The sequence below is a fragment of the Nomascus leucogenys genome, chromosome 6, assembly GCF_006542625.1.
Source record: "Nomascus leucogenys isolate Asia chromosome 6, Asia_NLE_v1, whole genome shotgun sequence".
NCBI lineage: Eukaryota > Metazoa > Chordata > Mammalia > Primates > Hylobatidae > Nomascus > Nomascus leucogenys.
This window is the reverse complement of record NC_044386.1, coordinates 79,574,979-79,600,132: the sequence shown is the minus strand read 5'-3', so window position 1 is coordinate 79,600,132 and position 25,154 is coordinate 79,574,979. Positions and strand designations below refer to the sequence as shown.

The following is a 25,154-nucleotide window of genomic DNA, read 5'->3' as shown; positions in this document are numbered from 1 at the left end:
AGACCATTAATGTCCTATAGGGCAGTGAAGCCACAACCTTTGGGGTTATCCTTTCTACTGGACCAAAATCTACAAATTAAGATGTAACCCCACAGAGTGTATGCCCAACTCAGTAGTAGGAGGCATGTCAGGTAAGAGCAGGTCCCTTGAGCAAGAGTCTTTGGGCCTGTGAGATAGTGCTGCAGCACATACCTGGAGGATATGCCATCTTCCTCTTGCTTTATTTTCAAGTTTTGCACAATTTTCTATCACAGGAGGCAGAGTTGCCCAGTGCAGTGAGCCAGGGTCTTTAGTCCTGGTTTGGATCTCAGCCCTGCAAGTGTCTTGCTTGTGTGACCTTGAGTGAGTCCCTGCCTTCTATGAGCATTGGTTTCCTCATTAGTACAACCGGGATGACAATGGCACCCACCTCAGATAGGTGTGGTGAGAAGTACATGATAGAATATGGGCATCTGATAAAAATGTGTGGCACATAGTAGATACTCAGTAAAAACTTACTATTATTATTATTATTATTATTTTGAGATGGAGTTTCGCTCTTGTTGCCCAGGCTGGAGTGCAATGGCTCAATCTTGGCTCACCTCAACCTCCACCTCCCAGTTTCAAGTGATTCTCCAGCCTCAGCCTCCCAAGTAGCTGGGATTACAGGCATGTGCCACCAAGCCTGGCTAATTTTGTATTTTTAGTAGAGACGGGGTTTCTCCGTGTTAGTCAGGCTGATCTCAAACTCCTGACCTCGTGGTCCACCCACCTTGGCCTCCCAAAGGGCTGGGATTATAGGCATGAGCCACCGTGCCCGGCAAAAGGTTACTATTATTATAATAAATGAACTGTGTCCACGTGTACACACCCATAGCTGTGTGGCATTGTCCTCTCTTTGTGGCATGCGTCTGACCTTCTTTTTGTAAAGATGATTTCTTCTCAGCTTTGATACTGGTATGCTCAGTAATCTTAGTCAAGTCGTGGTCTTCCCCATAATCTAGGTAAGGAGAGGATCTGGACAGTTTTCCTTTGTTTTCCAAGTCAGTCCCCACTCTCCTGCGACCTTCATCAAACACAAATGAAATCCATTTTCTTTGTGCAGTGTGTCTTGGCAGATGTGAGTCAGCATCCTGTTCAGAACGGCTGTTGGTGCCTTGCCATGGACAATAAAGACACACATTTTCCATGGAATGCCAGGCGCTGGAGCTGACTTGGGGTTTCCACCCACAGAGAGGAGGAGGAAACTCCAGGAGGCTGATTTTGTGGTTTTGGATCCAGCCATCATTTTAAACTGCAAATGTTCTCTATGCTTGAAAAATACGGTGAATGATTTATGGGACCCAGGACCCCCAGGTTTCTACTGGCTCCTTGCTGTCAGCAGCGCCTCCCTGAGGCATTCCCTTGGCAAAGCTGTTGCTTCGAATTGACTGGCATTTGGAACAGTGACTGACCTCTGGGGTGCCCATGATCCGAGTGTTGAAAATATTGTTGTAGTTAGCTAATTAGATTAGTTGGCTATTTTCGTTCAACGAGTAAATGCTTAAAGATTTCCTTGTGCTGTTTCTCATCAGGAGCCACATACATTTGTGTCTTGGTTCCTCACCAATGTTGGAAAACTGTAACTTCTGTTAGTTTTGAAAAAAAATTGTAAAAAATCTGCCTGGATCACAGAATTCATGTTCTCACCCACATTCTGTGGGATCACCCTATCCACATCACTCTTCCTTGGGGAGAGCCTTTGCTTAGATGACTTTGTGATCACTCATATCAGACACACGTGGAAGAGGATGGAAAAGAAAGTGTTATTCAGGTTTTCTGTTTCTTCTTTATGCCCTCGCCCCACCCACACAGTTTCTTTAGACTCTGGGCCCTTCCGCCCAGCAAACACTTCCTTAAGCACTGGAACACGAGAGGTCAGAGAATATAAATCAAGGGAGGCAGAGCCCCATCTCCTGGGCCTCTGGCACTATATTCAATTTAGAGCTTTTCTGGTGTCCTCGCACTGGTTGTGCATTGTTGATGATGATTGTGCTGACATAGGTATTCGAGGTTCCGTCCGAGTCCTTCAGTTGCATCCTGGGTAGAAATGGTGAGTAACCGGATGACCCTTGCAGCCTCAACCTATACTGAACAATTTTTCACAGGAATAAATGGCCTCACCAATTACAATAGCAGGGCAAGAGGAAGCAGCAGCGTTCTTTAGATAAGTGTATCTTTAGATAAGGTGGTTCAATCCCATTTGCAGATGCGTGTATTTGGTATTACAATATAGGACATGACTTAAGTGGCTTTGACTAGGCAGTTGATCCTGGCTCCATGATTTTTTCATCTTTCCAGTTCAATTTGAAACATGCAGACAGTGGTATGGGAGAAATAGCTGATGCAGGTGAGGTTCTTGGGCAAGGGTGGTGGGAGGGGAGTCTTCTACTTGCAGAAATAGCCTCCATTATATTTCTTTGTAGTTAGTGGCGTCAGCACTTGTGCAGTGCATTATGGCTGTTCACTTGTAAAGTCCCAGCACGTTAGATACTGCATCTCAGCTGGCCGTTTGCTTGGTAAATAATTTAGGTAAAATACATTTCGATTCCTTCAGACTATGGTTGTTGCTGCCTCCTAGGTAAGATTCAGGTTAACCACCCAGGCTTTTTATGGGGATTTCCAGTAGTTGGATTAAATTCTATCTCTGCTGGCTGGACACTTAGCTGCTATGGAAAGAAGGGCAAAAAGCTGTGTCGTTGACTAAGAGTGAGGGACTGCTTCACAGTTTGTGGAGTGAACTCTTTAGATATTACTTCTTACCTGGGTTGTTTCGACAAAAGTAAGCACTTCTTTCCCTAAAATTGTAGTCGACCCTGTACTTCACAAAAGCAGTTGGTAGAAGTGACATAGAAGTCTCTTAGATCGGTAGATTTCTAAAGACGTTTCCATGTCCCACCCGTGGTCACCCATTTCTGTTGGTGATTCTCAAATAAGGAATTACTAGAGAGCTTGTTGAAGTGCCGTTTCCTGGGTCCCAAGTTCTGGAGAGCTTACTTAGTAGTTCTCAGGTGGGGCCCAAGGAACTGTGTTTTAATAAGTGCTTCATGTGATTTTAATGTAGGTAGGCCAAGAACCACATTCTCACCCAAACACAGACTTTGCAATTTGTTTTTAAGAGAGAATACTTTTTTATGGGTCAGTGTTCTTGGTATGCATTCAGGCCAGCGGCCCCTAGGTTGACTTCTGGAAGTATTAGAATTGAGATTAGAGGATAGAATTGTATTTTGTGGTGGTTCTTCAGCATTTTCAGTTGTGGGTAATAAAATTAAGTACAAGGCAAAACACATTAATAAACAAGTGGTTTTCCTGATATAAAGCTAGAGCCATAGAATTTTGATAGACAGAGCAAGAGAGCAAATGAGCAAGCGAACACACGTGTGTGGGTAGGCATGCATGCACAGCAGCCCAGGCACACGTCCACTTTGTGGATATTTTAGAGTCTTTGAATCAATCTCTTCTACCCGTTCCTAATTGAAACAAAATATAAGTTAAAGCTTAATTATATCCATTAGTGTTTTGTGGAAGCAGAAGTGGGGGGTCATTGTTCAAGCCCCCTTACTTGTGCAGATATAGAAGCTGAGACCCCAGGAGGACAAATGTTTACACACATAACACATACAGGGATGGACTGCAGTCCCTCTGAGCTTTAGAGCCTCCACTTACGAAATAGAAAAAGAAATAGCTATCTCCACTTGGTTGTTATGAGGATTAAATAAGATAGCTTGTCTTACGATGTTTGGAAACTGAAGAGAATTACATAGATGTAATTCCTAATTACTATGCATACTGTATTTTCTTCTAACTGAAGTATTTAGAGCTATACAGGGACTCTCTTGAAGTGAAGTCACTAGTTGATTCTAGAGCAATGACTGCCTGCCACTCACTGGGTATTTAAAAAAACCCATTTATGGTCATTATGGTGAACTTTGAAAGTACAGATAATCAAAAGAAAGAAAATTTTAAATTATACATAATCCCATCACTCAGATGATCACTATTAAAATTTTGATATAGAGACTTCTAGGTATTTTCTTATACATGCATACACATTTGACAAAAATGAGAGTATACAGAGCATCCTGCTTTGCAACTTTTTTTTTTTTTCGACTTAACAGTACCTATATTGTGGATATTTTCCAACATTAATTAATACTTCTATGCCATCATTTTAAATGACTGCATAGTATCCCATTATATGGAAAAAAGAACATTTAATCAGCCTCTTACTGGACATAGGTGTTTTTCCTACTTTACTTTTCAATATTGTATACAATGCTGAAATAAGCATCTTTGAAGCTGAATCTCATATCCAGCAATTGGATTTCTATGTTTACCTTGGCTACTCTAAAAATCAGAGCTAAAGTTATAGATGCTACAGTTAAGATAGCAAGCGTATTGGTATGGACTTGCTTTGAAATGAGCATATACATTTTAAAAAGTTATTTATTTTTATACCCAGAAATTCTAACTTTATACTTTTCGATCTAACACACTTGAGAATTTGGAATATTTCCTCTGTCAATCTGCTGTTTGTCTGTCTCAAGCATTACAGTTTTGACCTTTCTGTTTCTTCAGGACTCCTCTGATTTTCTTCAGGCCAAGCCATTTGTAGTTTGCAAGTGACCTTGTAGGTTTAGCAACTCTACTCTCTCACCCAAGAATTACCTATCCAGTTATGGTAAAGACTGTTTCTTTTATTAAACAAAGTTAATAGTCAGTCAGGAGAGAGACTTTTCACATTCTGAATTTACAAACTGTGCTTTCTTAAGTTAAATGGCCTGTTAGGAGTATTTCTGATATAAAATTGGAAACTTTCAGACACCAGAAGGCATTGCTTATCTTTGTAAATACACATGTTCCAATTAAAATAGGTACTAAAATATTTTGGTGGCACTTCAAAACTCCCAATTTAGATTTAATTTAGATTAAAACACTTACTCTTTTTAATAAAGTTATAAAATTGATTATTAAAATTGCCTATTGAAGATTAAAGGCAGTGGAACGTTTATTTTCCTTACAAAACAATTTTGTCTTCAATAAGTATGATTGTATTAATCAATTATGCTATTAAAATACAAGTGCCATATTAAATCTGACTCATTTGTCATGACAGTTTTTATAATTATAGAAATTATACGTAGCTGCTTATATAGCCATAATCCTGCAATAAATATAAATAATTACCTCTATTAATTCAGTTTGCAGTTACTGTCTATTAAATCCTGAGTTAAATGGCAATTTGGGGACCTTCATTTAAAATCCTACTAAATCTCTGTTGTTCCATCTGACTGCCAAAGCCCCACATATGCACCTCCTACTGTTGATTCCAGAAACCAATTTATGAATAAAATAGTTTTTAAACTACAAATATTTAAAAGGTCCATTTAAACTTGAGGTTTGAGGCTCTCAAGAAAAAAAGGAAAGAGAGTGTACACATTAGGTAGAGGATGCTGACAAAACGGATAGAACAAATCTTGGTGTCTTGGTATTTCAGTTTGGAAAACAGTATATAAATTTCAGTTTGAAAAACTCTGCTTGACACCTCCTATGTAAGCCCAAAATACTAGAGTATATGGTTGAGTAATGATTAACAACTTGTATTTCCATAGGTGTGGATGAGGTCACCATTGTCAACATTTTGACCAACCGCAGCAATGCACAGAGACAGGATATTGCCTTCGCCTACCAGAGAAGGACCAAAAAGGTACAGGCAATTCCAGGGATGGAGGGCATTTCTTGTTGAATTTTTATTTCCTCAGACATTGCTTTTTCTTTTCATGAATTGTGGCTCTCATGAGCAAATGACTGCTGGGACCCTTGGATATCTAAGATTTTCTTCTTAAATCCTTGTAAGAGTCACTGCACATGTCTGTGTGCATGTGTGTGTGCACACAAACACACGTGGCCTTTAGAGCGGCTGTCCCCAACCATTTTGGCACCAGGGACCGGTTTCGTGGAAGACAATTTTTCCATGGATGGGGTTAGGAGGGATGGTTTTGGGATGAAACTGTTCCACCTCAGGTCATCAGGCATTAGGTTCTCATAAGGAGTGTACAACATAGATCCCTCGCATGTGCAGTTCACAGTAGGGTTCGCACCTCTATGAGAATCTAATGCCACCGTTGATCTGAGAGGAGGCAGAGCGCCGATGGTCATGCTCGCCTTAGAGTGCTTGGGAGCTCCTGTATAAGGACAGTACCCTCCTCCAACCCAGGCTACCTGGAGGGAGAACTTCTGGGAACAGAAAGTTAGGAAGAGGGAACAACAACAATAACAACAACAGGCACCATTTATTGAGTGCTCACTTTGGGCCAGGCACTGTGCTCAGTTTTGTACATGTAGCAACTCATTTCATCTTTATGACTTCTGCTGGTTCTTGATAAGATGTTTCTAATTTAATTTTAGGACACTAGCCGCCACTGAATATTGATCCTAACAAGCTCCTCTCATTTTAAAAATATACACTTGAATTCTTAAGCGTTTTGCAACGAGTGGGCTTAGTTGGTAGTTCATTTGGTCTGCAAAGCTATCTTCAACGTGCCATGCTCCTGCTATTTAAAGGGTCTTTGTGTGCTTTTTCCCTTTGCTTGTCCACTAGTGGTTAAGAAACAACCAATGCGTGTTCGTCCTTTATTTTGTCAGTTTTAGGAAATTTTATTTTTAAGGATGTGCTGCTTTATTTTTAACTTCTTGCTATTAAAAGCTTTTGATTTATTCTTGGACAGTGCAGTAAGTGTGGCTTCCTGCAGCTCCCATTTGACTTATGGCTTTCACTCGTAGCCACAGTGGAGGTGAGCTGGAAGGATTCTAGAAGAGACATTTCTGCCCTTGGGATTGACATGACCAGCAGGGTCCTGGGAGTTGCAGGTCAAGCCTTGCTACACTTCCATCCCCCGCACTCTAAACAGTTGGAAAGGACATAAATAGGAAAGCATTTGGCTTCTTTCATCTCATGTGCATTAAAATTCTTCTTTCACTAGACGTATATTAATCTTCTGTAGTGAGGCATAGAGGGGAGTGTTTTATTTCTCCAGCTTCCCAAAGGGGTCTGTGAGCTGGTAGAGCCAAGTTCCCATTGGAGCAGAAGGCTCATCTCTGGACAGCATGCAAAAAATTTGATCTTTCAGCTGTCACTTACAGAGTATGCTCTTGGAATACATTTGGGTGTGTACACCAAACATAGAAGCCTGGATCTTTTTTTTTTTTTTTTTTTGAGACAGGGTCTTGCTCTGTCACCCAGGCTTGATTGCAGTGATGTGATTCGGCTTACTGCAACTTCTGCCACGTGGACTCAAATTGATTCACCTCAGCCTCCCAAACTGCTGGGATTACAGTCATAAGCCACCACACCCAAAACCTAGATCTTGGTTTTAGATTAGATATATGGAGAACGAAGCTCCCAAGTACCCTCTTGGAGGGAAGATATTACCAGAATTATGATGAGGTCCCAAGATCTCACAGGTTTTGCTGTGTGCTGGGGACAGCTCACCATCCTACTAATTCTTGACTCTCAGCCTTAGGCCAAAGAGAATTATGTATCTTTTATAAAAGATATGTAAACTACTTGAGATAGTTTCAAGTGAAACAATTGGCTGTTTGTGAAATAAAGAAGAAAGTTTGTGAAATAAGGAAGATTTGTGCTGCAGAGTTCTTTAGGGATACGGGCTGCGGCTGCCCAGGTGATGAGCTTGAAGAACCTGGGCCTGGCCAGCAGAGTGGAGAGGAGCTGGGAGAGACAGCTGCTTTTACGATTCTTTCATGTTCTAGCAGACGCCAGATGCGAGGCTTCTCCTTACAGGGAATGGTTATGTTTTATTTATCATACATTTCTGGAGTTTTTGTTTAGTTTTTGTTAAATGCAAAGCTCTGTGCTATACATTGTGAGAAACAGGAAGTTGAATGCCCATAAGGAGTTTAGAATAGAAGTGGAAGAAGTCAGTAGGTGCCCAAATGCTATTTGAGGTTTGAATAGAGAATGGGTAGAGGGGAGTGTCAAGGGTAGGCTAAGTTTGGAGTTACCTAACCTCAAAGTTCCAAACTGGGAGACTGGTGTTACAATTGGGAGCTATTGCTTTTACAGTCCCCTCCTAAGTGCCGTGTGTTCCCAGGACATTGGGAAGCAGGAGAAAATGGGTGGCAAAAGGCTCGGGCCAGGTGGCTTCTAAGATCCATGTCAGTTCTAACACTTTTGACATCTGCGAATGATTCAAGATGGTTGTCTCTGAAGCAGGCTGCAAATCACCTCTTGTAGCCTACAAGTACCTCTGGGGGCTCAGCTTTGTAGATGCCATGGGTGCTCTTAGAAAGCAAGGAAAGAAAGAAAGAAGAGAGAGAAGAGAAAGGAAAAAGCGAAAAGAACATTATTTCAGTAGGAGGCTTCAGTCATCAGCCATGATTTGTAGGAAGTTTAGCCCGAGGAAGCATCGCTAAAAGCCACATTGAGTTGGGGTGTCTGTCTACATACATGGGTGCTGACCAGACCTCTGACTTAAGGTTTTGTGTTCATGGCGACAGTGGAACCCTTAAGAAATTATATGCAGCAGAGAATTCAAGGGGGCCAATTCGGGGGTGTTAGTTTCCTATCATTTCCATTAAACACCGTCCCAGTTTGGTGTGGACAAAGAGATGTTTTCTCAGTATTAGATGAAGTGTTTTGCATAGGAAAGTTTCATGACCTCACTTCCAATTGTGTTGGGGCGTCTGGTTCCTTCTGGTGACTTTGAGGAGCTGCCGCTGGAATGGCTGCCCCCGGAATGGCTGCCCCCACGTCTTTTACAGTATATCAGCAGGCCACAAGATCTGCTTGCCAGGAGACTTTCTGCTCAAACACCTGCTCCTTAGCGGGGGCCTTGATCTCGGAAAGCGTCCTGCCTTCCACGGGGTGTTACCACTTTCAACCATATTGCAAAGGGCCTGCACTCTCACAGCATTCTGAGGAATCACATATGACTCCAGTTTCCTTTTACTGACCAGGGAAGACGGCAAAATTAGCTTGGATTTTAAGGAATTTCATTGAATCAAAGCCTGATGTTTATGTTTCTGAGATCTGGGTCTGTTGAAGGGAATGCAATGGACGGCGTTTGACCCAAGACTCTGGAGTGGTCAAAGACTCACAACCTGCTTCACAAAAAGATCCCTTTTACTTTTGTTTTACCCACCAGTTTTAAAGTAAAATAAATATTTTCCTTATGATTGCCTGTTTTCTTGAAGGAACTTGCATCAGCACTGAAGTCAGCCTTATCTGGCCACCTGGAGACGGTGATTTTGGGCCTATTGAAGACACCTGCTCAGTATGACGCTTCTGAGCTAAAAGCTTCCATGAAGGTAAATGCGTGTGAGATGTCATCTCTGTCAAATCTGCTATTAATTTTGTGAATTACAGCTTTCTGAGTGTAATTTGGTGATTTTCAGTTTTGTTGAATTCTCATTTGGAACCATTTTTTAAAAATGAACTGAAGTTATACGTCTCAGGATTTGTACCAAAAATATTTCAATTACTTGTTTTAAGACTGTAAAGAAATTTCATGATGCTGAGAAGTCAGTTACCAGCTGCTACTACTCAGCACCTGGACAATTGGAATACCATTTGGGAAAACTACTTCCTTGATTACACTTCCTCCTTTAAAAAGATATGTTGTGATATTAAGGCAAGAAAAAAAAACTCATAGCTTTTGTTAAGTGAAGCTTGCAAATTCTGCCCATCCTTTCGTGGGTGTTTCTTCCTCCCATACTCTCTCTGTCAGTACCATTTGTTTCAAATTCGGGCAGTATCAGAACATCATAGTGCATATAAGGGGTAATTTCGGATGATGAATCGTACCTGATTCGTACCTGTGAGAAGGTAACTGTGAAGTCTCATTGCACGTTATCTTTTATGTTTTTCTTTTGTAAAGTTCTTTTGAACCTGGAGTTTTAGGTTAAATTAAGTAAAAATTCTAGATTGGAAACCTCCTGAACTTTGTGCATACCTAAAACATCAAGTTTTTTGTTTTCTTTTGTTTTGTTTTTTGAGACGGAGTTTCGCTCTTGTTGCCCAGGCTGGAGTGCAATGGCGTGATCCCGGCTCACTGCAACCTCTGCCTCCCGGTTTCAAGCGATTCTCCTGCCTCAGCATCCCGAGTAGCTGGGATTACAGGCATGCGCCACCACGCCCAGCTAATTTTGTATTTTTAGTAGAGACGGGATTTCTCTATGTTGGTCAGGCTGTTCTCAAACTCCCGACCTCAGGTGATCTGCCCACCTTGGCCTCCCAAAGTGCTGGGATTACAGGCGTGAGCCACCGCGCCTGGCCAACATCAAGTTTTATATAAATGCCATAGATGCACACATATAAATGTATGTTACTGCAACACGTTTGGACCCTTTTTGTAGTGTGGGTCTGCAGCATTTGAACAGTCCGACACTGCCCTCTGCTGACATACATGGTAAAGTCTGCGCTGTAGTTGGGGAAGCCATATGTCTGATTTTTTATTCTGAGTCTGACTGTGTTTTCTCTGATGCCATTGTTCCTGAATTATGAACAGTCTGAGCTGTAAGCCTGTCACCAGAGTTAATGTCACAGTTCAGTTGTCATCCTTTCCCCAGAGAACACGAGAGTGAGGCTGCTTCGGACACTGGGCATCTCCAAAGCCTGGAACTTGATAGCTCAGGGCTGCTCTAAGATTTGTTGTTAAGTCTCTTTCTTCCTTCAGTTCTTCAGCTTAGCCCAAGCTGTGCTCAGTGTATTTTAGCGGACTTGTCTCAGTTTCCTAAGTAGGCTGTACTGCAGAAAAGACGTCATTAAGAATGATAAAATGTCAACAACATTTCATGATCCTGGTTGATAAAAATAGCGCTCCTGAAAACCGAGTCTGTGGACCTTTGGAGGCAGGGATGAGTCAGCCTCTTCTAGGTTTCTTCTGACCATCAACACTTCAGATCAGTTTATCTTATTTTCATCAAGAATCTATTTAGTTGTGATTTGTGTGGCTTTACTGGTATCTATTACTAGGTATTAGTGACTTGAAACACACCTTTTTGAGCTGTCAGTCACTGTCGTAATCTATGTAATTGGGACCAATGGAAGGTGCTTTAACTGCTGAAGCTTTGACCCTGTGCCAGCTCTTCCATTAGCTATCACAGTTGAGTACCCTTCCAAAATCCATAAAGCTTGAAGTGACATTAACTGAACTATGCTTAAAAAAAAAATCTGTTTTGACTTCTGGCAGTACCAGTGGCAGTATCTGCCATTTGTTACAGTAGAATTTGCCCTTGTGATAGGAATTGTGGACAGTCTGTGGAGAGTTTGGGCCGGGCTTTGGAAATTGCCAAGGTCACCTTTGAAAGTAGACATAAAAACACTATTGGAATTCTCAGATATTACCACTGGTATATCAGTGATGGAAGGAAACACACCTTATATTATTCTGCCTGTCTTGCAATTCTACAGTGTCAGGATATAACATTTCTCCCAATGTGTGTTATTTTTAGACTATATTTCTATCATCCTTGAGATTGAACAACTGCCTCTCAAAATATTCAAAGATACTCGGTAGTCATTTAATAACATTTGTGTAGAATGCTGTATGGACCTTTTGCTAACAAGGGGAGAATTTTTGGCTTTGCTGGAACCTCTACAAATCATGATTAAAAACTCAGAAAGAAGAGCCATTGGCTCAAAGATTAGATGAAGAATAAAATTCAAAATTAACCATTAACTCAGCTTACTTAGCTTATATTATACAAACTACTTTTTCAGGGGCATATAACCTCTAATAAGTTTAATTAATAGCTGACACACTTTTCATGTGGGTAAGTAAGTTTCTTATTGTATTAACACCTTATAATTGGTTTACATTTTAAACAGTTGTAATTCTACTTAGTTCAAAGTGGTATTTCCATATTCGGAAAGATAAGTATTAAAGAATCCTGATTATTAAATCTTGACTTTGATCATGAAGCCAGCTTTGAAATACATGTTTCATTGAGTCCTTTCAAGCTATCTGACATGCTCAAAAGTGTATATATTAAATTTGAATACATCACCCATCAAATTCTTATTCCTTAATAAAGTGTTGGTGTCTAGGTTTATTTGGCACTTCATTATTTCCTTTTGCTTCCCTGAAGTGCCTGAAGAGTGCATAATTACCAAGCAAAAATGGAAGGACAAGAATGAAATTTTTAACATTAACCCAATTTTGCATTTCAAAGAGGTGAAGCTAAAAATTTTTTCTTAACTATACCTTTGCCTGGTAAAAAGACTTACTCTAACAATGCTGGCTGCAAGTGACAACATAAAATTTCTGTGTTCCTTTATTTTAGCGAGAAGAATTGTTTAACAAAGAAAATTCTCATCTGTTAAAATAGTAGGTGGTTATTGTAGAAAGTGAAAAATAATAATAAGAAAAAGTTACTTTATATACCCACAGCAAAAGGCAGTTGCCACTTTTAACATTTTGGCATATTCTATTGCTGCCTCTTCCTATTCACTACTTTTTTTTTTTTTTGAGATGAAGTCTTACTCTGTTGTCCAGTCTGGAGTGCAGTGGCGTGATCTCGGCTCACTGCAAGCTCCACCTCCCGAGTTCACGCCATTCTCCTGCCTCAGCCTCCCAGCGTAGCTGGGACTACAGGTGCCCGCTACCACACCCAGCTAATTTTTTGTATTTTTAGTAGAGACGGGGTTTCACTGTGTTAGCCAGGATGGTCTTGATCTCCTGACCTCGTGATCCGCCTGCCTCGGCCTCCCAAAGTGCTGGGATTACAGGCGTGAGCCACTGCGCCCGGCCCCTATTCACCACTTTTTAAAAAAAACATATTAACAGTTGAACTCAAACATGGCAATCCCACCATCTTGTGCTCTGGTGAAGCATTTTTTAAAGGAATAAAAAATACCATTACTTTGTGCTAAGGGATAGAGTATAGATTCTTCAGTAGGAATGTAGGAAGCAGGATGCTAACAGACCCAATCCATGTTTGCAATTTACCTGATGGAGATCAGAGAAGTAGGCTAATGGCGGGGAAGCCTTTCCCTGCTGATGTTCGTGCTTCCTGGTTCACAGGGGCTGGGAACCGACGAGGACTCTCTCATTGAGATCATCTGCTCCAGAACCAACCAGGAGCTGCAGGAAATTAACAGAGTCTACAAGGAAAGTGAGTAGCTTGATTTCTGTGATTCATCCTCTCAGCCCAATTTATGTGACTCTGTCATGGCCACTGGGGTTAGTGTTCAGGCTAAGATGCCTGGATTAGTGACGTGCAGAAGCGCCTGCCACTTTGACCATGTAGGCGAGGTTGGCTGTGGTCCAAGTTTCTCTCCTTCACCTCCTCATTGCCTGCATTTTGATTATTACATTCCCCTAGAACTTCTGTGTTAGAAGAAGGGTAGACGGGGGAAAGGAGAGAAAACAAAACTCATTTTTAAAAAAGATCAGATGAGGAGAAGTAGCAAGTATTATGTATGGATTCCATTTATTGGGTGCTGTTCAGTCTCTGCTCAAGAGGTTGCCAACTCTGGACTGTGGATAATTTAAGAATTACAGCAAGAAACCCCTGTGAACCGGTGCACATTAAGCAGTATAGAAGGCTATGAGGGGAATAAACAATGCAACTTACATCGCTACTGCATTTCTTTTTTCTTTCACTTTTTAAAGTTGATATAGTTGCACATATTTTGGGGGTACATGTGATATTTTGATACATGTATTATATATAATATGTAATTACCAAGTCAGGGTAATTGGAGTATCCATCACCTCACACATTTATCTTTTTTTTGTATTAGGAACGTTACAGTTATTCTCTAGCTACTGTATTTCAATATAGGTGCTATTTTGAATATTGAAATATAATTTCATTCAAAAGCATTATTTAATTCTTAGTAGTTTTTGCCATTGTGCATTTTCTCAGTGGACAGTAAAGCACAATTGTGTGTGTGTGTGCCTGTGTAGACCTCCAATTTTTTTGATGTTTGGAATGAGTATTCACAGTCAGGAGGGCTGGGAGCCAGTATTTAAACTACACAAGAGGTCACCGATCAAAGGTGAGCCTGAGGATCCCTGATTTGATCTAGCCCTGCTGCCCCCTGCTCTGATTTCATGAGGGTGAAAATCATTCTAGTGAATTCTTCCTCTGTTTGGGGTTAAGGAGAATGGATGTGTCCAGCTAACATAGCTGTTCTGCTTTTCAGAGTCTTAGTGGGAAATGGGGAGATTGGGGTGGGTGGTTGGCTACACAGGCAGAAAGCATAAAACCAGATGTATTTTCCTCCAAGTGTACAAGACTGATCTGGAGAAGGACATTATTTCGGACACATCTGGTGACTTCCGCAAGCTGATGGTTGCCCTGGCAAAGGTTGGTTTCCCAGTTTCTTTCTTTGCCCTTGCTTCCTCCCAAGGCAAGTCACATACCTCATTTTATACTTGGAGTGAATTAACTAAATCCCCTGTGCCTGCATCAGAAATTCAGCTGCATTTTCGAAAGTGGGTTTGCACTGTCACTGCAGAGTTGTCAATTTTGTATAATAGGATTTCTTATCCTGCAAAACCTCATGGACAAGTGGACTTTGGGAGCCAGAGGAGGGATGGGCAGCTCTCAAGTCCTGGCCTGGATTTATGTGCCAGAGCGTTGGCTGCGTGACTTAGGGAAGGTCACTTTGCCACTATCTGTGGTCATGCAGGACCCAGTGGGAAGTGACCTTCTGGTTTCTTTTTCCTGCGTTCACTATTCATGGAAGAATTTGCCCATATAGTCCTTTGTCTGGAGTGGAGTTGTCTTTGTGGAGCTGATTGCTAATATTAACACATTAACATGGAGGAAGGGGCACTTCCCCTGTGAATCCCTAGTTCTGGCCAGTGTGCAGCTTAATGCTTATGTGCCAGGGGAGGGATGAGAGACCCTGGGAACCCTGATGACAAATGACAGATAGTGCATCCGGCCCACTCACATTTCCATTACTGCAACAACTCCTATGCCATTCTCCCTGGCTCTCCTCTCTTCGCTACCACCTGCCCTGTGTACCGCCATCCACGGATCTCTGTGAAATACACTTTCACCATTTTACTCCCCTGTTCAGACCCCATTTCTGCTGCATCAAATTTAAACTCCTAACTGCTGTGAAAGGTCCTCTAAACCCTCCCTGCATCTTCTTTGCTCATCTTTCCTGCTCAGCTCTGCTCTGACAGGGCAGCTTCTTACTTACCTGGGAGTGTGCTGTGCCATCCCTCGTGTGCCAGCTGGCTCTCCCTCTCTGCTTGGCTAGCTGCATCTGACTGACCCTTGAAGTTTCAGCTTAAGCCCAGGCCCATCGTTCACACTCTTTGCTGACTCTGCTGTCTGAGAGTTCTTCCTCCTCCCGTATTTTGTATCTTCCTAGTGCCGTAGGTTCCTGGGCTGCTTTGAATTTTTTTCCACATATTCCTCCATCTGCATCGCAAGCTGTCTGTGGGAAAGAGCTAAATATCAGCTTTTTGTGGGGGATGGGGACAGGGATTCTATAAGGTGTGTAGGCCAGGACTGGGTACCAAGGAGGGGTTGTTGATGGCAAGGCACAGCCCCCACTTCCTTGCTCAATGATTTTACCACGTCTTGGCTGGTCTAGGTTTCTTTTTCTTTTTTTTTTTTTGAGATAAAGTCTCACTCTGTCACCAGGGCTGGAGTGCAGTGGCGTGATCTCAGATCACAGCAACTTGGTTCAAGCGATTCTCCTGCCTCAGCCTCCCGAGTAGCTGGGACTACAGGCATGTGCCACCATGCCTGGCTAATTTAGTAGAGACGGGGTTTCACCTTGTTAGCCAGGATGGTCTCGATCTCCTGACCTCGTGATCTGCCTGCCTTGGCCTCCCAAAGTGCTAGGATTACAGGCGTGAGCCACCGCGCCTGGCCCATCTAGGTTTCAAAGTAAGAAAAATCTTAGGTGGATACTTATTTAGGAAATTAAATAATGGCTTACATGGACTGGGGAGAAAACATTTTCAGTTTTAAAATACACAAAGAAATGGATTTGAAGTTCTTTTTTTTTTCCCCCATAGGGTAGAAGAGCAGAGGATGGCTCTGTCATTGATTATGAACTGATTGACCAAGATGCCCGGGTAAGTGCTGAGCTTTCTGGTTTGAGTTTTTGTTTTCTGGTAAGTCTGTGGATAGTCTATATAGTAATTTAACTCTGTGTGAGAAAGGGAGGCCAGCAGAGACCTGTCCTTTTCTGGCTGAATAAGACTTTTGCCAGTTCTAGCTGCATTATCTCTGAGAACTATTTGTTAAGCTTATTCAGACTGCAATGAACTATATTCCTTACTCAGAGGGTCAACGATTATCTCAAAGTAAGTCATAAAAGCTGCAGAAAAAAATTAATTTAAATTAATGTTAGTTTTAAAATTCAATATATTCCACATGGCACTTCTAGCAGGTAGTAGAGAAGGGTTTTAAATAAAGTAATAGAAGTTAGGTTTTGCAATTCCTAGATGGTGGAAGATCACAGAATAAATATCTACCCTTGCATAAGCCTTTCTTCCTCTTGCCCTCCCTGCCATTGTTAGGGCTACTTGTAGCCCCTAAATTTTCCAGAAACTGAAAATGAGACGAGATGGGCTCCTTTTCCAGCTCCATCAATCCGTGAGTCTCTGAGAAGCTTGGGAATGAGAGCCTGGTCTGTAGCTGTGCAGTAAACATCTGCTAGCTTATCTGCCCCTAAATGTGCCCAAAGGGAGGAGGGCCAGATGTGTAAATGAACATTTACTTGTCCTTCTTTATATGAATACAAGCTCTTGGTCCCTCCTTTCTTATTCAAGGAAGGAGATTGTACAGCAGACCTCACGAATTATCTGCAGTCTCGTATGGTATCCATCTGTGCCTAAGGAAGACTGCTTGTGATTAAGACTTTTGACCTAAATAGTAGGTCTCTGCCCATGTCTGCAGTATAATCATCTTTCCTCGTTTGGCATTTTGAATATGTAGCTTTTTTTGTTTTTTTTTTGCATGACATTTTTTATGACCTTACACTGGATTGTGTAGTTAACTTTTCCTGGTTGGTTGTACTTATAGGATCTCTATGACGCTGGAGTGAAGAGGAAAGGAACTGATGTTCCCAAGTGGATCAGCATCATGACCGAGCGGAGTGTGCCCCACCTCCAGAAAGGTGGGCACTGTGCTGAGGGAGTCTCAGCCTTGGGGCTCTGGCTGGGGCGGCCGGGTGGTTGTCCATGTTGGGATGGAGTCTGCCAGAATGAGGTTCTGTCTCCGCTTGGCACTCTCATAGGCTCACCCATTTTTCCTCACCTTTCTCTCCCATTCTGGATTCTTTTCCCTTGCAAATAGTTTCTGCATTTGGTGCTTTATTCTGCAGCTCCTTCTTATTTGATGATCATTTTGTCTCGCCATTATTTGTTGAAGTAGTGGACTTTGGTGCATGGTTTGTACTGTTTCCTGTGGTTTTCAGATGGAATGGGTTCCACTCAGGGGAGATAAGAGATGGTCCAAATATGTGGCCTGGGCAGTGCCATTCAGGACAGGTGGTATGGCTGCTCCATGACAAACTTGGCCAATGTTGGCTCTGGTCACCATGGCAACCTCTAAGATCCTAGGATGCTATGATCATCCTCAATTTTTAAAAAAATTATGGTGCACAAAACTAGGTGGGTGATCATTGACAACTTTGACTAGTGGCTCTGATCTGATAACTCTTTGTTGTTTTTCCTCAGTATTTGATAGGTACAAGAGTTACAGCCCTTATGACATGTTGGAGAGCATCAGGAAAGAGGTTAAAGGAGACCTGGAAAATGCTTTCCTGAACCTGGGTAAGTGAATGTGGCCCCCATTCCTGGTAGACATCAGCTACCAGAGCAGAAGTGACAGATGGCCATCCTCTTAATCCAAATGTGTTTGGGAGGTGTGACTTCTATGCATGCTTTGGATAGTTTTATAGTCTTAATTGTATAGATTTAAGAATATAAAACTGAAGAAAGGCCTAACTTGGTAAGAGATTGTTGCCAGGGAGGAGTAAGAGAACAGGAGGAGAGAGGGGTGTGTTGTGGAAACTCACGTATGCAGTTGGGTTCTGCAGGTCTCAGAGACCCCTGGTTTAAAACCGTGGTGGAACTTAGTATTGCAGAGGATTTCTACATTTCCCTTAGCCTGTCCTATTTTGCAGCCCTTTTCCCTTGCATTAGGTCACTTCTGGTTTGTGGCCCAGGGCCAGGGCATCCTCTCTCACTGGTAGAGGAGAGACCAGAGCAGCTGCAGCCCTGACTCCCTTTCTTCTCTCCACAGTCCAGTGCATTCAGAACAAGCCCCTGTATTTTGCTGATCGGCTGTACGACTCCATGAAGGTAAGGGCAGCCGGCTGAGAGAGCTGTGTTTCCACACTCAGCTTTTCTTCTTTTGGGCCCCAAATTGAGTCTCCTTGACTCATGGATGGAGGAAGGGGACCCCACTGTCTGGATGCAGGAACACACTAGTCAGTTGTGATTGTATTTGACAGCTGAGAGAACCACAAATCTGTCTTCTCTCTCTCAGATGCTTGAACATGTATTTGCGTACAGGCAGAAAGTAAAGTGCCATGGGAGAGAGAAAATGTGACATGGTAGTCATGTCTGATCCCTGCTCAGGTTTCTCAGTGATTTCTTCCTGTTACTGCCAGAGTCAAGACAGGCGAGGAAAGGAGCGATTATTAAGCACCCACTATACAGTAGACATGTGCTACTATTTTACCTTAAATCATTGCAAAACAACCTCTGAGGCTTATATGATTATCTTCTTTATAAATGCAGAGATGGAGCTCAGAATACCTCAGCCTGCTTGAAGTTACACAGACAGATTTGAACCTGGGTCTGTCAGACCCCAAAGACAGCCCCACAACTCTCCCCTAAACGAACCACCTCTTCCCATAGACCCATCCCGTTTTCTACACCTCAAATATGCCATGTGTTTTCTGGCGTCTAGGCTTTTCCATTTTCCTTCTGGAACATCTCCCTTGTCTGCACTGCCTCTGCCATCTGTCTTTGAGTTCCATATGAAATAGCACCCCTTGGTACCTTTGGTCTGATGCTCTGGAAGTAAACTCAGTGGTCTTTATTGCACATATCATTAGAAATGGCACAGAACGATGATAGAAATGTGTTGGCATGTCCCCTCTAAGCCTGCAAGAGTCAGGAACCTCTTGTTACATATGGAGACTCAGACGGCTTGAACTGAGCCTTGCAGTAGGAGGTGCTCAGTATATATTTATTGAATGATGGCATAGAGTGGGAGTCTGTGCTGACTACAGCCTGGTGTGTTTGGAATTCCCAGATGCTCTTCTTTCTTTTCTTTTCTTTTCTTGTCTTTTGTTTTTTTTCTTTCTTTTTCCCTCCCTTCCTCCCTGCCTTCCTCTCCCTCCCTGCCTTCCCCTCCCTCCCTGCCTTCCCCTCCCTCCCTGCCTTCCCCTCCCTCCCTGCCTTCCCCTGCTTCCCTGCCTTCCCCTCCCTCCTTGCCTTCCCCTCCCTCCTTGCCTTCCCCTCCCTCCTTGCCTTCCCCTGCCTCCCTGCCTTCCCCTCCCTCCCTGCCTTCTCCTCCCTCCCTGCGTTCCCCTCCCTCCCTTTCCTTCCTTTCCCTTTCCCTTCCTTCTGTCTCTCTTTCTCTCTCCTTCCTTCCTTCCTTCCCTTTTTCTTTCTTTCTCTCTTTCTTTCTCTCTCTCTGCCTTTCCTTTCTTACAGGTTTTTGGAGAACAAGTAGTGTTCGGTTACATGAATAAGTTCTTTCATGGTGATTTTTGAGATTTTGGTGTACTTATCACTCAGGCAGTGTACACTGTGCCCTAATATCCCTTATCCAAAATGCTTGGGACCAGTAATGTTTTACATTTCAGATTTATTTTTGATTTTGGAATATTTGCATATATATAATGAAATATTTTAGGGATGGGACCCAAGTCTAAACTTGAGATTCATTTATGTTTTATATAGACCTTACACACATAGCCTAAAGGTAATTTTATACAACGCTTTTTGGTAATTTTGTGCATGAAACAGTTTGTGTTAAGTGCTATATGTGGAATTTTTCATTGTGGCATCATGTCGGCACTGAAAAAGTTTTGGATTTTGGAGCATTTTAGATTTCAGATTTTCAGATCAGGGATGCTCAACCTGTAGACTCTTTCTTTAATGATAACATTCTCAGCGAATGTAACAAATATCAACTTGATTTTCAGGGCAAGGGGACTCGAGATAAGGTCCTGATCAGAATCATGGTCTCCCGCAGTGAAGTGGACATGTTGAAAATTAGGTCTGAATTCAAGAGAAAGTACGGCAAGTCCCTGTACTATTACATCCAGGTAAGCCCGAGGTGCAGCATCAGCCTGCCCTTCCGTCCAGAGCACCCCGGGCACTGGCAGGTGGCCTGGCAGAATGATGACACAATGTGATTTTCTGTTTTCTAACTCTGGGGAAGAGATGCTAGTCATCAACTATCAGGGATTTATTTTGAAAGTACCATTTGTGATTTGTCCTGGACTTTGTAGAATCAGGCAGATATTTTATATTTTTCACATCTGTTACTCTGCAATGATCATCGGTGTTCATGACAATGATCCTGCAAGGCTTGCTGACATCCCGAAGAGACTTGGAAGATCAATTACATTTTACTTTTTTTTTTTTTTTTTTTGAGATGGAGTCTTGCTCTCTTGCCCAGGCTGGAGTGCAGTGGCCACAGTCTCGGCTCACTGCAACCCCAGACTTCTGGGTTCATGCCATTCTCCTGCCTCAGCCTCCCAAGTAACTGGGACTACAGGCGCCCACCACCATGCCCGGCTAATTTTTTTGTATTTTTAGTAGAGACGGGGTTTCACTGTGTTAGCCAGGATGGTCTCGATCTCCTGACCTCATGATCCGCCCGTCTCGGCCTCCCAAAGTGCTGGGATTACAGGCGTGAGCCACCGCGCCCGGCCACATTTTACTTTTATTATGCATTTATTCCTTGAAAGATCCTCTGGGATAGGCCTGACAACTTTCAGTTACTCAGAACTCCCATCTCTCCAATCAGTTTAGCCTCTGTCTGTTTTGGCATGATGTCGCATTTGCATGTAAGGAAGTGATCGCATTCACAGTGGTACCACTGTGTAGATTTCAGACAGCCCTTTCAATTCCCCTTTCTAAAAGTTCCTCGGATGTCCAAAGGCATACCCATGATTACCAAGGATGAAGCTAGAGCTGGGTCTTTTGTAGCCGGGTTTATTAGGGCACATGTTTAAAGTCAAAGGACCAGTTAGACTCTTAGTACTTGTTCCTCACCTCACCAGCTTATTTCCACTTGACCTTAATAATGCAGGAAATAGCAGAGTGAGCTAGGAAAGTACCCTGTTCTCTGTGGAAAGGCGAGGACGAGAGAGGAAAGTTGGGGTGCTTGTAGGACCTTGCTGCAGTAAGAACAGCCGTGGTCACTAACCTATGTCAATCCTCAGCACCTTGCACTCCCTCCACCCCACAGTCCTAAGGAGACTTGAATGTCTTCCCCAGCACCTCCTCCGACCACACTCCCGGAGGGCTTCCCTGGCAATGGTTTGGGTGTGGCCTTCCAGGCCTTTGTGTCAGGGCAGGTCTCCTGCAGAGTCTTCTCTTTGTCTTGGGAGAGGCTTTGTTGTGCTTTGAGGCTACTTCTGTGTTATTGAGGAGTCTGGGCTTTTTTCTGATACCGCGTTTCTTTTTTCTCCTGGGCCATTTGTAGCAAGACACTAAGGGCGACTACCAGAAAGCGCTGCTGTACCTGTGTGGTGGAGACGACTGAAGCCCGACACGGCCTGAGCGTCCAGAAATGGTGCTCGCCATGCTTCCAGCTAACAGGTCTAGAAAACCAGCTTGCGAATAACAGTCCCTGTGGCCGTCCCTGTGAGAGTGACGTTAGCATTGCCCCCAACCTCATTTTAGTTGCCTAAGCATTGCCTGGCCTTCCTGTCTAGTCTCTCCTGTAAGCCAAAGAAATGAACATTCCAAGGAGTTGGAAGTGAAGTCTATGATGTGAAACACTTTGCCTCCTGTGTATTGTGTCATAAACAGATGAATAAACTGAATTTGTACTTTAGAAACACGTACTTTGTGGCCCTGCTTTCAATTGAATTGTTTGAAAATTAAACGTGCTTGGGGTTCAGCTGGTGAGGCTGTCCCTCTAGGAAGAAAGCTCTGGGACTGAGCTGTGCAGCATGGTTGCCCCTATTCCAGGTGTCGCTATTTAAGTTAAATTTAAATGAAATAAAACAAAAAAAAGTCAGTTCCTGAGTCACACAATCCACATTTCGAATGCTCAGCGTTCACATGTGGTCAGCAGCTAGTATATCTGGACAGCGCAGGTAGGGAACTTTTCCATTACGACAGAAAGTTCTGTTGGGCAGCAGTACCTGCCCAGGGCATGAGAGGACCTATGGGGAAGAAAAAGGATCCCAGAGGGACCCCTCATCTGCTTATCTTTCTAGAGGTTAATTAGGTGAAAATAAGCATCAGGGGCAGCCACAAACTGGGGAGAGCAGTGGGGCAGAGTGGGGCAGGCTACAGCATTCTGGCAAAGGAGATCCAACACAAGCCGACGGGGAGCACGGAGAAGGGATTTCTTTTGACTGGGAGGATTGAGAAAGATGATAGAGAAAAGGAACCATTTGAGCTGCATCCTAAAAATCTAAGGTGAGGTTTTACAGCTGGGAGAAAGCACTCCATGCAGGTTCTTAGGGGTCTGGGGATGAATGACAGGTCGCTGATACAATGGTACACATGTCACAAAGTTGAGAGAGTTTTTTCTATACAGTGAAAGTTATGTCTCTCACTAGCCAGTGGCCTTCCCTGGAGTCGCCTGGTTTCCAGTACATTTTCATGGATAGACTGCATACACATGTATATATATGTATGTATCTATCTGTGTTCATAAATGTGAAGGTGCTGTCCCCAGGCTGCCAGTACTGGGTTCTGCAGATTCCTTTTTATACAAGTGCTCCCCCTAAGCAGGGTGGAGGGCTGGGAGTGAGGGGAAGTTGACTACTCCCCCTAACCCTTCTCCTTAGTGGAGGGTGTGTCAACTACTCATTTTTGGCACCTGGCTGATGCAGGGCCCACTCAGTCATCTGCAGGGACTAGGTAGGTAATGGAAATGAATGTATGAAATGGGCAGGTTGGACAGAAGTGGGGAATCTGGGGAAAATGGGGAATGCCTGCGTTGCTTGAGGCATTAAAATTCAATTCAAACAACAGTCGCAACAACATGGCATTGACCAAACCAAATACATCTGTGAGCTGATTGGCTGCTATTTTGGCCCTTTGGCAAACTTTGGATGGAAATTTGGATGGAGCATGGCTCTTGGGTCACTAGTGGCCCATAACGTACCTGAAAGGCCCCTGAGATAGTCCTTAAAAAGCAGGTTATGCAAAAATCAGGTATTTTATCAAATGTGTCCTGCCTATACATATTAAAGTGGATGCCCCAAATCACAGAATATACTGTTCTGTGTGCTTGGGGCAGAGTTCAAGGAACTGCCTAAGAAGCAGGACCTTTCTCATTAACCCCAAATTATATTGAACTCAGAATTGATAGGGCTGGGCAGAGGCTGTCAGGAGCAATGTTTCAGATCAGTGAACATTTAGGCATTGTTACCTGTCAATCATACTTGTGTTTCAGGCTGCAAAGGGAGCAGTGGTGTGGAGAAGACAAGGCCATGGGTGAATGTGGGGAAACTTATGCTTCCCCTGTGCCCAGGACAGTCTGGCCACTGGTGTGGCCAACAGGTATGTGGGAAAGTCCAAAGGGCAGGCCAACATAGGAAAGGCGCTTGGAGAACTGTTTCAAACACTGTCTGTCTTTCCTCTATACAAAGCAATGGCAGTCCAGTGTTTTCCAAAACTCACAGCCAGGGCACTTGAAATTTGGTCCCATTTTCTTCTGGATTTCAGCCTGTCCTCCTCAGTCAAGCTGTCCAAACTGTTTCATGAATAAAGAGAACCATCTGGAGGTTTTACTATTCTCCCCAGAAATTTTACTTTGCAAAGAGAAGGAAAAGGGTACCTGGCAGGCTGTGAGTTGGTAACAAGAACTTTGATTTTATTCTTTGAGGAATAAAAGGTAATTGATGCAATGTAGCTATGAAAACTTATTGTACTATAACACTGTGATCAAGAACATGATTTTTTTCTCCCTGCTTTGGTGGGGCTGGGCAGGGCCATCATGTTGCACAACCCCAGAGAACACTCATCCTGTTGTAGTCTATGTGAATGTTATCTCCCTATGTGAATGCTATCTCCCTTGGTGTTGTGCAGTGCACAACCTGTGCAGCCATACATGACAGCCCTGTATTGTGACCTAGGTGTGGGTGAGATCGTCTTTTCCGCCTTTTGCTACAGAGTTGCCTTTCCAATTAAAAAGTTAGAAGGCAAATCTTATTTAGAAACAAATGGGTGAACCCTGAAAGGTCTTGACTTCTCCATGGACTCTTGATCTTCAGACCAGTTTTACTGGGCTATGCACAAATGGCTGTATATATGAATCTTCCCCAGTATGTGAAGTTCCCATGGTATAAACTATTAGTAAAGATAGCTACGGCAGGGAAAGCCAGGCTCACAAAATGGCTACATTTAGCAAGACAAATGATTTGAGGACAGAAATCTTTTAAATCAATTTTTAGTTTTTAAATGACTCCCGTCTCCAGTCCTCTCCCTGTGTTTTGACAAACGGCTTTGGCTTCTTATCCACATCGGTTTATTTGACCTCCTTTTTCCATCAACTACCAAAATGAAAACTCTGCTGCGAGAGTGAGGAGAGAGAGTGCAAGCAATTTTAAACATCCCTTAGCAATGAGGCAGAACATGCTACAGCCATCAAGTTCTAGTTGTTCATTCTATTTATTGAAAAAAGCTTGTAGCCTGATTTCTTTTATGCGAGTACATTTGAGCAAGCAAAGTTTATAGAGATGACTTATCTCATTACATTAGAAGAGTGATTTGCTATCTCAGCATCTATAAGCAATTTTAAGAGACATTTCTGGATGAAGAAAAGCTTTTGTAAATATATGCGAAAGACACAATTTCATCAAGCATTAAATTGGAGGTGCCCTGGAAAAATATTACATTTGTGCACTCAATTAGCTTGATTGTGGCTGAATTTTGTCCACTGAAGGCAGCATTTCTGCAGAAAAACAGAAGCATTCCCTATGT

General features: G+C 42.9%; 1 protein-coding gene across 2 annotated transcripts in view; it reads left to right on the top strand.

Annotated features, from left to right (window-relative positions):
* The window catches only part of ANXA2 (annexin A2), a 47,616-nt gene extending 25,563 nt beyond the window's left edge, over positions 1 to 22,053 (top strand). For both annotated transcript variants that reach the window (XM_030814498.1, XM_030814499.1), the window contains 10 exons: positions 5,631 to 5,725; positions 9,232 to 9,345; positions 13,062 to 13,152; positions 14,273 to 14,352; positions 16,029 to 16,088; positions 17,041 to 17,134; positions 17,697 to 17,792; positions 18,265 to 18,323; positions 20,183 to 20,305; positions 21,694 to 22,053. In XM_030814498.1, the coding sequence (XP_030670358.1) occupies positions 5,631 to 5,725; positions 9,232 to 9,345; positions 13,062 to 13,152; positions 14,273 to 14,352; positions 16,029 to 16,088; positions 17,041 to 17,134; positions 17,697 to 17,792; positions 18,265 to 18,323; positions 20,183 to 20,305; positions 21,694 to 21,753 (872 nt within the window). In that variant the 3' untranslated portion in view covers positions 21,754 to 22,053. The remainder of the gene's footprint in view (positions 1 to 5,630; positions 5,726 to 9,231; positions 9,346 to 13,061; positions 13,153 to 14,272; positions 14,353 to 16,028; positions 16,089 to 17,040; positions 17,135 to 17,696; positions 17,793 to 18,264; positions 18,324 to 20,182; positions 20,306 to 21,693) is intronic.
* The last annotated feature ends 3,101 nt before the right edge of the window (positions 22,054 to 25,154 follow it).